This window comes from Gavialis gangeticus, unplaced genomic scaffold (assembly GCF_001723915.1).
Source record: "Gavialis gangeticus isolate Ggan-Ray unplaced genomic scaffold, GavGan_comp1, whole genome shotgun sequence".
NCBI classification, from domain to species: Eukaryota; Metazoa; Chordata; order Crocodylia; family Gavialidae; genus Gavialis; species Gavialis gangeticus.
The window spans coordinates 1,596,398-1,608,014 of NW_017728996.1; the positions used below are offsets into that span (position 1 = coordinate 1,596,398).

The 11,617-nt window shown below is 43.0% G+C and overlaps 2 protein-coding genes across 2 annotated transcripts in view; one reads left to right on the top strand and one right to left on the bottom strand.

Moving 5' to 3' along the window:
* SPG11 (spastic paraplegia 11 (autosomal recessive)) overlaps positions 1-64 on the bottom strand; it is a 48,201-nt gene extending 48,137 nt beyond the window's left edge. Inside the window, exon 1 of the mRNA XM_019503800.1 lies at positions 6-64. Within this exon, the coding sequence (XP_019359345.1) occupies positions 6-64 (59 nt within the window). The remainder of the gene's footprint in view (positions 1-5) is intronic.
* Positions 65-191: 127 nt separating this feature from the next.
* FAM96A (family with sequence similarity 96 member A) overlaps positions 192-11,617 on the top strand; it is a 17,132-nt gene continuing 5,706 nt past the window's right edge. The window contains exons 1-3 of the mRNA XM_019503890.1: positions 192-377; positions 7,367-7,531; positions 10,716-10,765. Of these exons, the coding sequence (XP_019359435.1) occupies positions 263-377; positions 7,367-7,531; positions 10,716-10,765 (330 nt within the window). The 5' untranslated portion in view covers positions 192-262. The remainder of the gene's footprint in view (positions 378-7,366; positions 7,532-10,715; positions 10,766-11,617) is intronic.

Sequence of the window (11,617 nt, forward strand, 5' to 3'; positions counted from 1 at the left end):
AGCGCCCGGCTGCCTCACGGCCCCCACTTCCGGCCCGGGCTGAGGCAGCCGCGGGCGCCGCCATCTTGGGAGAGAAACTCGCTTCCGGTCAGCTGAGAACCCTCCGCCCGACGGCTGGGAGCCCGTCAGCCCCGCCCCCTCGGACGCCCAGCCCCCGGCGGCCAGCCCCGCCCCCTCCGACCAGGAAGTTGCTGGTGCTGAGGCGGGAGTGGCGGGACGCTGGCTGCGTGGGGTCGGTGCTCTCCGATGGCGGAGCGGGAGGATGGCGCTGCTGGGCGGGCTGCTGGGCCGGCTGCTGTGGCTCTCCGGGCTCCGTAGGGGCCGTCATGCCCCGGGGACCCAGGCCATGGAGCAGGACCGAGCGCTCGAAGTGTATGGTGACTATCCCTGCCGCCGCTCGCGCGCGTTCGGCCTGGGGCGGGGAGGGGGGGTCCCGGGTGGCCCTAAGGGGCAGGGGGAATGCCCCCTCCTCTCGTCAGGACCGGCGTGCTGTGGGGAAATAAGGTAATTGGAGGGAAATACGGTAATAGGGAAGGGAAGGTCTGGGAGCTTTTTCATTTCCTCCCCTCCCCTCCCCCTAGCTAGAGGCAGGTTTCCTTCGCGGGGTGCGGGAGTCTCTGGGGGGAAAGTGTTGAATGCCCTGAAGGTGGTGGAAATTTCTCCCCTTCCTGCTCAGGGGTGCTCCCCTCCCTCTTTCCGGAAGGGAGAGAGGTTTTGCACCAGCTTTAGGGACTTCTGGATGGGTCCTGAAGCCCAGTGCACCCCCTCTGGGTCCACTCCTGCTTGCCCCCCATACAGCAGTGCCTGGAGAGTCCCCGGTTCCCCTCTGTCTCATTTCCATCTCACTGGTGTGAGCCATCCCTCCAAAACCAGGAGTGAGTTGCACCCCAGTCAGGGGACGGGAGCGTTCAAGGCACTCCTTGCAGCGTAGGCACTAAGCTGGCTGAGCTTCCTGAGGCAGTGGCAGGGGTGGAGCGTTTCTGCCTTGTTTCGGTCGTGGTTTTGAGGATTTCCCAACTCCCTCCACGGGTTGGTCCTAAATGTGCCTTTTGGGAAGTGATCTCCATGGTGGGGCTGATTGCTGGGAAAGATCAACTTTTTATACCAACAAGTCAGTTTGCCATGGGGCACAACCTTCACAGAAGAGCCTGGGTCAAGCTGAGCAGACTGAGACCTGGATACGGCTGCGTCTTGGGCAGCCCCACGTGCGAATGTGGTGTCCAACAGACGTCGTTCTTCCAACTCTTTAGTTGGTCTAATAAAAGATTATCACCTTTACCTAGAGAACTTTGTCTGCTGATGTCCTTAGACTACCACGGCTACTATCAACAAACATCACAGCACTTCATCAAAAGCTGTACAGCTGCTCCTCACTTAACGTCAAGTTGAAAAATGCAACTTGAAGCAAAGCAATGTTAAGTGTATCCAGTTATGTCACAGTAATTACCTTACTAGCAGGCGGCGGGCAAACAATGTTATCACCAAACATTGTGCAACTTTAAACGAGTCTGTTATCTTATAGATCAGAGACGTAATAACGAAACAGCATTCGCCAGGAGGATGTTAAGTAAGGAGTACCTGTAATCTTTACAAATGCCCAGACGGGGCAGATGCGATCTGCGCATTGAGCAATAAGACTATACAGTGGCTTATAGATTTGGAAGCTGATATCTGGCAGCATATGAAAAAAGAAGCATCTATTTGGGCAAGAAAGCACAAAAACATTCACTCATCTGTTGTATTTTTAAAGCGACTAAACACAAGGCTCCTCTCAGTACTGGGGGCTGCAGCTGCGTCATGGGACAGAGTGTCAGAAGTCACACCCTCTGACCTGTTTTGCCACTGAATTACTGAGTAACCTTCAGTAAAGAACTTTGTCTGGCTTTCCTGTTCTGTTAAATACTAAACCGCCTCGGTAGATGAATCTTGCAACATACTTCTGCTTGTAAAGTGCTGTGGAAGCCTTGAATTTCAAGTGCCATAAATTTGTGGGCTGCTATAGGTAGGATCTTATGTTGGGCAATTTTAAAGAAACTGCTCTTCTTTAAATCCAGTGTGCTCCAAAAAAAATTAAATAGCCGGGAAGGGGTGGTAAAGGGATGTGGAAGAACTTACTTGGGTACTTGTTGTCAATTTAAATAGCTTGTAGTTATTTTTTTGACATAATACAATCTTGTACTCTCTTAAGTACTTTAGGAATTCTGGGAATTGCAGACAAGGTTCTTTGAGTAAATGTGATATCTTTTTATTAGACCAACTGGGCAGTTGGAAAATGGTTCTTTGCAAGCTTTCTGATGCAAACACTCTTCTTCAGGCATAGGGAGAGCCTGCTGGTGTCTGTGTGCTCTCTAGGGTCGAATAGAAGCTTAAGCCAATATGCAAAATGCAGGTCAGTAAAAGTGAAAATGCAAATGCATGGCAGTGAAGATCAGAGGAGATGGGAGTTCCTGGGTGTGAGACAGGTGGGTGATGGGGGTGGGACACGAGAAGAATGTTGCTGGGTTTTTGGTTGTAGCCGGGTTGGTCTAAGGACACAGGCAGGCGAGGTTCTTTGGGTAGTTGTGATATCTTTTATTAGACCAACTGAGTAGTTGGAAAAAAGTTCTTAGCAAGCTTTTGGGAGCAGTCACCCTTCATCAGGCATAGGGAGTCTCTGGCCAGCTAGTAAAAATGAGAGGTTACCTGGGGTTATCAGATGGCAGGCATGTTATCACGTGCCATAAATCCAATGCCTATATTTAGTCCATAATTTTTTGTATCCAGTAGATACATGAAGTTGATGAGAGTAGGTGCTTGCTTGTCCCTGCTGAGCTGAGATATCCAAGTAAATAGCTGTTTCCTAAGCCCCTGTTGGTGTGAGGATAATTTTGCTAGACTGAAAGGCACCTAGATTCAGCTGAACTGGATTGAGGTGACTTGCCCCAGTGGGATTAATTGGGTGTAGAATCTAGTTGCTGTGATTCCCAGTCATGCCAGATGTCATATAACTGTGAGAAATATAGGACTGGACAGTGTATATAAGGTTACTGAGTTCAGTCCCCTGTGATTGCAGGTATCCATGCAATAAATGTTTGCCTAAAGGGGTCTATTGGAGCATTGTGTTGAAGTGTGTTCTCTCTCCTCCCCCTCCCCATCACTCAAATCTTGCTGAATCCATGTAGAAGGTGATGTGTCTTTAGGGAACACCCACTAAAACACATTCTGAATCTTGCTTTGGGATTCATCTTTAAAACTTTGTGAGCTACATAAAACTACTACTAGTAAAACTCCTTCTATTTGCTTGTACAATGAAATGTGTTTAAATTATTACAGGGTACAAGAAAAGTGCCCTGCAAGGATTAATGCTCTTTAACATAGCACATAACAAATAAAATATAATTGGTTCCCACATTTTATATGACAAAGAAAGTGATTCCATCTGAGGCTTATTTTTAGCTGGTATGGATAAATATGGATTAGTGCATTATTTTTGTATTGGCCTTCTTAAGATGGTTACAAAATTGTCCATGTAAGCCCATGCCTAGGAATCTAAAGGGAGTGGGGGAGAAACAAGAACGGAAAATACACTCTTTCACGTATACTTTCACTCAGGCTTGCTTTTGCTATCTGAAATAGTGAGCCTATGTTTCTCTTTTTGATCAAAAATGAATAAAGTACTTGGCAAAAAAGGAAGCATTTTGTCTCATTTTAAATGCATCATCTCCCCTTGTCACAATATGATTATGAGTCTTCCCTCTGGAAAAAATGCAAAATTTTATCATTCTCTTAACTTGGAAAAAAATGTTTTTTTTTTAAAAATGTTCTTAGAAATGGTGATGTGGTTGCACTCTTGTGGTGCCTTTAACTACTGTGGCACAAATCAACAGATTCCTGTTATCATGCCAATAGCACCATGCCCCAATGCGTAGAGAAACGTGTACCATTCACTTGTGCAGCTCTTCAGTTATGTACTATTGGAGGCCATAGTAAAAGGATACCTTACTAAGCTAGTTGACCTTCAGCTTGTGCCCTAAACCTTAGATTTGATAAGCCTTTCTTGTCTTAGCTCAGTGGGGGGCAGCCTTGTTGGTAGCTGTGCCACATATTAGCCCTGCATCCTTCCCAAGTGGCAGTCTTATCCCCTTTCCCTGCCCAGTCTGCTGCTCAGCTTTCCGCTCCCTGATCTGTATGCCCTTTCTGATCTCCTGCTCACAGACTTCAGCTCCTTTGAAAATGTCCTCCCTAATCTCCAGCTTTACAATAACTGTAAAGTAATGTAAAAATAAAACTATTAGTAGCTTCCTACAAGCACATGAGCTGCTCAAAACCTCAACTTGTGCTTTTTATGCTTCAGATATTTAAAACCAGAGCTGTTGGTTAAAAGGGTTTCTTTCTACTAACCGATAAATTGAATTTGGGCTTAATGTCCCGTAGAGCATCAAGACTAGCACGCCCAGGGACTGTGTTTCTAATACTAAGGCCTATTCTAGTTCTTGGTGTCAGATAGGTGCATAATCCCTTTGAAAGTTGTAAATTGGGTGTTTTATCTCATGGGGCCTGTTTGAAAATCCCAGCTTTCACCACAATTATGACACACGTTTAATGACTTTTGAATCCAACCAAGATTCTCGCTTCCAAAGAGGCATTAATAGTCGGCATTTTATAGGACTTGTGAGGACAGGAAAACATTTTACAAATATGAATTTGTTTAAATCCAAGCCACCTAAAATCATAAGACAAACACGTTATTTTCATTTATTACCATGTGGTCTATAAATGACCCTGTAGAAATGCTGCTCATAAAATTGGAGGTCAGATGCAAGCTGTGGCTTATGTGTTTCTTGAAGCACTCTATTGGCATAATAAATCACTGCTGTTTACAGACTAGAGTGAGGCTTCAGCTGCATGCTTTTTCACTAACATTAATTCAGCTGGATTATTAGCTATACTTCAAGTACTCAGTAATTGGATCTCATACACTATCTAAAACACAAGCACTCATATACAAACATTGTAACTTATACACTCACATGATAACTGAAATCTTAACACTGTCTGGTGGTTAATTTTACTAGAAAGTAAAACATTTTGGTTTGATCCCTCTCTTTAATGCAGCGGTACGTTCTAGACCTGTATGTAACCAGTGCGTTGTATAGTCTAGTGATTCTCAACCAGGGTGCCGTGGCATCACTGGGTGCCTTGAGATCCTTTCAAGGGCACCACACAGTGTTAGCACCATTAGGTGTGCAAGCATGATTCACATGATGATAAACCCAGAGATTTCAAATAGGAATCTGTAAGGTTAAATGCATCCTGAGCTCTTATGGGTTTTCTGAGTTCTTTGCAACAGAAGAATTGCTCTGTAATTTTTCTGTGGTCAAAAAATAAGTGAAAACTAAGCTGGCAACTTCTCTGGGATGCCTTGTGTTAAAAAAGGTTGAGTATAGACTATAGTCTTAATGGCTGTTGGTAAAACTCCTGAGGCAAGAAACTTCAATGGGCTAGTTTCTGGACTGTTAAAACCTGATTAACTTGAATTGGAGTCTCTGCAAGGACTGAATTTTTATAGAATCAGAGAGAAGTAGGGCTGGAAGGGACCTCGATAGGTCATCTAGACCATGTCCTACCTGAGGCAGGGCAAAATGGTTTGGATAGGGATGATCTTTTAAAAAAAAATAAAACTTGAGAAGTTGCTGACGACTTTGAGTTCAAAGTTAGCTTTTATGGCAGGGGTGGGCAAAATATGGCCTGCAGGCTGGATCTGGCCTGGCAAGGCATTTTGTCTGGCCTGCAGCAGGTCTATTGAGTCTACTGAGCCCCAGCGTGGGGGACAGCCTGGGCTATGGCTCTTGTAGGACTGGTGTGGTGTGGTGTGGTGGCTGGACTAGGTTTTCTGGCAGCCCCAGCAGTGGCTCCTTCTGGCTGCTGCTGCTGGGCCAGCCCCACTACCCAGGCACTCCGGCCTGTCTGCCCCGCAACCACGGCTGGGGGTGGGATCTGCGTGGGTAGGCAGTGCTGCAGGCAGGAGGATGGGATGGGGCCACAAGTGGGCAGGGAGCTGCATCCAGAAGCAGCTAAGGCTGGGATTACAGGGTGGTGATGCCCAGGCCTCAGCCCTGGCCCCATGCCGAGAGCCACGATCCGCTCCCTGCACGTCCCTGTGACGACTGCTGGTTCCATGGGCGGGGACAAGTGGGGAGCAGATTGCGTCTCTGCCCCAGGTCCCAGCTCCATGCTGTCACCAGTCTGCGATGCCAATCCCTGGTCCCACCTGCCCATGCTGCTCCCCAATTTGGCTCTCCATCTGCCTGCAGCCCCAACCCATCTGCCCAGCCACGTGCCCTGCCCACGCGGGTCCCAGCAAGTCTCTGTGGAGACCCCAAGATCGGCAGGCGGTGACAGCATGGGGCTGGGGCCAGGGCAGAGCTGTGATCCACTCCTCGCATACCCCTGCCTGTGGAACCAGCACCTGTAGCACAGACACATGGGCAGCAAATAGTGGCTCGGCCCTAGCCCTGTGCTGTCACCGCCCCGCAATCCTGATCCTAGTCTCAGCTTTACCTGCCCATCCCACTCCCAGATGCTGCTCCCTGCCCACCCACAGCCCCAACTGCTTGGCCGTGCGTAGGGGCCACTTAGGGAGTTTTGGTGAGCTGTTGTGAGGGGAAAAGGGTACTGACCTGGCCTGCAACAGCTCACTAAAACTTCCTAAGTGGCCCTGTGACCAAAATAATTTCCCACCCCTGTTTTACAGTCTGTATTAAATACAGTAGTATTTGTAGAATGAATAATTATTTGAGACTTTGACTCTCTTGCTCCCAAATAAGTAAACTTAAACTGGAGGCACTTAGCAATCTTCAGGATGTCCTAAATTAGATTATAATGAGAAATACTGAAAATAACAGAAGCCTACAAGGCTTCCTGAGCCAAATCTTACGAAGTGCTTTTATAAAATGTGCAAGATAAAGACTTTTTTTATTTTTTGCTTTCAATATGTAAAGTACTATGCACACAATTGGAACTGTTACCTTTTTAATAAGGTAGGCATGGACAGCCACAGAGACTGTTTAAAAAGGGCTTGATATATTCACAGGATAAGCTAGAATTCACATGAGTTCTGTGTAAGGTCTGTGTTTTGACTATCAGACCAGAGCAGAATTGACGCTTCTAATGTTAAGTGTCACAGACATAGAAATATTCTTAGCATTTTTTGGCTTCTGTTACTCTTGGGTAAACTGAGCAGAAAGAGGTTTCAGTAACCAGGCCTTTTCTGGGAATGAACAACAAGAACTGCTAGGAAGACAACTTCTTAAAACCCTGTGAATTTTTTCAAATGTTTCTACTTATAAAAGTTCCTTCATTTCTGGTGTATTCTCTTCTGTTTTAGATATAATTCGAACTATTCGGGACCCAGAGAAGCCCAACACTTTAGAAGAACTGGAAGTGGTAACAGAAAGCTGTGTTGAAGTACATGAGATAAATGAAGATGAATATCTGGTTATAATCAGGTTTACTCCAACAGTACCTCATTGCTCTTTGGCTACTCTCATTGGTAAGATTTGTATTTTATTCAGGCACCCTTTATTGTTTTTTGTTAACTCTATAGCCTTTGCTTTTACTAAAGGTTTTTCACCTATTTAACTTGGAATTGTATATTGGAAACTGTTAACAAAGCTGAGAAATACTATAATATTTTTAATTTAGTCTCTTGATAAACCAAATAAATCTTCTACTTCGTGGTTAGGGGGATTATTCTCCAAAGTTCTTTGTATCATTGTTTCTTGCAACAGCCATACCCAAAAATAATGAAGAGAGGCCTTGGGGCTGCATGTGCATGATTTCATGACTTCTGCCTGTTAGGCCCAAGCTGCACTACAGTTTGGATAATTTTTGGCTTTACAGCAACCTTTTAAAAATAATTCTTCCTAATAAGGATCTTGCAGTGTTTTGCAATTCAGTGTAAGGATTCATTTTTAAGTAGTGTACTGCAAATGCACAAGTAGCAATAATTCAGTATCAATCCACAGGAATGTTTCCAGATGCATTGCAAGATGGCTTCGTGCAGAAGTAAACCAAATAACAACCTAACCTTGCTTTAAGCGGTCTAAGTATTTACCAACCATGGTAAAGACATCTTACAACTACAATGGTCGGATTATTTTAAAAATAAATGAGACTGAAGCGGTAATGTTGAAGTACGCATAGATAAGTCTCAGTAATACAATACCATGATAGTGTGTAGTGACCAGAGACTATCATAAGGTACACTGTGTTTCCTTCAGAGAGTAACCATCAGGGACTTAAAAAAAAATAAAGCAGAAAACCCAAAAAAACTTGTGAGGTGAGCTTCTGAAGTTACTACACTCACAAAACTCCCATTAAAGACCAAAAAAAAAAAAAGATTAGCTCTTTAATAGCTTCTGTATCCAGATATGTCGTATATTTCAAATATATATATTTTAGTTTTAATGATCTGGGATTCACCCGGCTGATATTCGTCTGAAGGAAGATAGTTGATAGGAGTCCATGTTTAGGTGGGATATTTGGATTTCATACATGATTCCTTTATTTTGCCACTGGTAAAGAAGTTTAGAGAAAAATAGTCTCTCAGATCTTCAGAATTATGTGAGAGGTCTTTGTTTTTATTTTTAAGAGATATTGGACTAAAATAAAGCTCTGTTTTGCTTATTTTCTTTAACTTCACATTGAGGGGGTGGAGGATTGGCTATACCTGTAACATAACTAGGCTTCAGTGCTGTAAAGACCTTATATTGGAATGCATCAGGTCTGGTTCATTTTACAGTCAGAGGTTACCAGAGGCAAAGATTCCCAATTGACATATTTTAAATACTTTCCTTAAAAGAAAACCAGTGTTTGAATTTGAATGAGAGAAATCAGGTTGTATGTGCTGGAATAATGGAAAAACAAAGGTACACATAAAGCATTAACTTACCAGCTACTAAATAATTTACTTACAAAAAACATGATGCCCAGAAGTGTCAGATATCTCAACATCAGCAGGGCTGCTTGCATTTGCAACATGTGTAGGAATTTTGCTGCTACAGAAGAGTGAAATAGTTGGCTGACCAAAGTGGATGTGATTCCTGGGGTTTGATTTCTGTTGTGTTGCACAGCCTAAGTCACAATTCCTTATCCTGTCAAAGGAAAGGGCTACAGTAACCATCTAAACCCGTGTAGCGTGTGGAAATAGGCTGTAAACTTCCTGTCACCTGCACAGCTACTTGACTTCAAGTTGCTAATTTTTCTTCTTTCTTACTAGGCTTCTCTCAACTTGGCAGTACCCTTAACGATAATCAGTGTAGTTGCTGATGTTAAATCCTCTTTGATATAGTGAAAAGGGGAATAACTAATAGCATGGTCTCCATAGAGGATTTTGAATCCCCACCTCTTTTTTGTCTGAAGCAGACAGGATTTTTATTGACCTACAGGGCATTTTGCAGGGCCTGTATATTTTAAGTGACTATTAGGGCAGAGCAGTATGCTTAGGTGTTGGTATTACATGCTGCTGTTTGGTAAAGAGGGGAATTGTTTGTTCAGTTTGTTTTGATAGATTTTATTTTAACTAACTAGCAGGATGTGCAGAGCCTACGTATGAGTGATTTTAATTTATTCAAAATTTAAGAAAGGCATTTTTTTAAAAGTCTAGGCAGATAGCAAACATCAGGCAGAAAGGAACAGGTAGATGAGAAAGATGAAATATCTTTTTTTCTGTACCTGTTAAGGCAGAAAGTAGGGCAGGGTAGCACTGTAGGGACTAACTGGTTCAGAGGAACATGAGTTTCACAGGCAATGACTTACCTTGTGCATGACTTCAGACTAACATGGCTAATAACTTCTGGGATTGTTAAAAGATCAGTCCTATGGGGAATCGCCAGGTGACTGTAAAGTTGGCCAGATATCCGTAAGAGTCTTCTCTTGTGAGGAACACCTGGATGGTGATCTGACCTGTGCAGTGAATTAAAATAACCTCTTCATCTTTTTGTGCTGGTTTTGATACCTAAGAAAGTGAACACTTCACATTTTTATATAGTTTTGTCTAGGTTAATTGTATGCAATCTAGTAACCTATCACTACAAGAATTCAACTGGTGCAGTAATACATTTAAATAATGCTGCATTTAAATGCTTATAGGTAATGTGCAGTGTTTTTTCACTGTTGCATCAGTAGTTAGTTTAATGTATTAAGCCAGATTTAAATTGTAAACTTGCCACACCAGATTCTTCTGTGGCTTGTATAGTACTGTACACATGACCAGCATTTAACAAATACAATAATGTACAATGGAAATCAGTTAACTGCTGATTAGCTCGGGTGTACAGCAAGCTTTGGAGGTTGAGAAGGATTCCACTGGATTGTTCCAGCTTTGTAAAACATTTGAAACTAATGCTAGCTTGCTAACTAGGGAAAGTCTTCCAAAAGAAATATGTTTAACTGCAGTTGACAGGATAGTAGTAGAATTTAACCTCTAGTGGAAGAATGTAGAGAGTGGAGAAAAATGAGAGTGTGCAACTCAAATGAGGTATAGCACTGGCTTTCGTATTAATATGCTGCCTCATTGACAGGGGGAAAAGCATCTCTTGGTCAGAGTGGTGTTCATTTTTGTTGTCATGTATTAATTGGGCGTTCTGTTGAAGATGCTAAACAGTGACAGTTGTCAACTGTATCGGCATTCTTGGATGCAAATAGTCATTTTTTTTTTAACTTTTTTTATGCAGGGCTTTGTTTACGAATAAAACTTCAGAGATGTTTGCCTTTTAAACACAAGGTAAAGAATTTTTATATTCTCTTATCAGACCATGCACAAGGGTGTCCAATAACAGGTTTTGGTTTTTGGCTTTTTGTGTAAAAATACCCCTTGGGATTGCTTACTTATATCTTTGACCATAATTTAAAAGCTCTCTTTCTGAATATTGCATATGTATATTTCCTGGACCTTGACAGCTACAACATGCCAACCCTATCAAATATTGCGCAGTCACAGCATATAAAGGAAGTTTGTAGTAACATTGACTTTAGCAAATGCTTTGAGAAAAAGGAAGTGGAGAGAAACTGTTTTTGAAAGACACAGCACTTGGTGCTCTAAGTTTCAGAAGTGTGGCAATAACAAGAACCTGATTACCATCAGTTTTCTGAAAACAAATGACAACCAATGAACAATGAAAGGACACTTTAACTACGACTATTTTAAGTTCTGTTGATGCCTTACCAGAAAGAACTGTGGGCCATTAGAACGCTTCAGGGCATCCAGGCATTGTGACTATCATTGATATTTAACTACTTACTGGATTTTTCAGTCCCTGAGAGAGACTGTGGGCAACTACAGTTCATCCTGATTGAGGAAGTAAGCTAACTTGAGGGCAAGATAGCTAATATGCAATCTGCCATCTTTTTAAATGTTTGACTTTAGACAGAACTTGATAATGCAGACTCCACTGGCAGTGTAAAGGTAATCTGTGAAACAAAAAACTGAAATAGACTGTTAGTGGTTTTGCTAGAAGAGCGTAGAAAAACTGCAGCGATTACTTATGGAACCAGGTATGGAAATGAGATTTGTTTTCCTAAACTGAAGAATTGCTGTATTTCATAGTTTCATAGTTTCTAGGGTCGGAAGGGACCT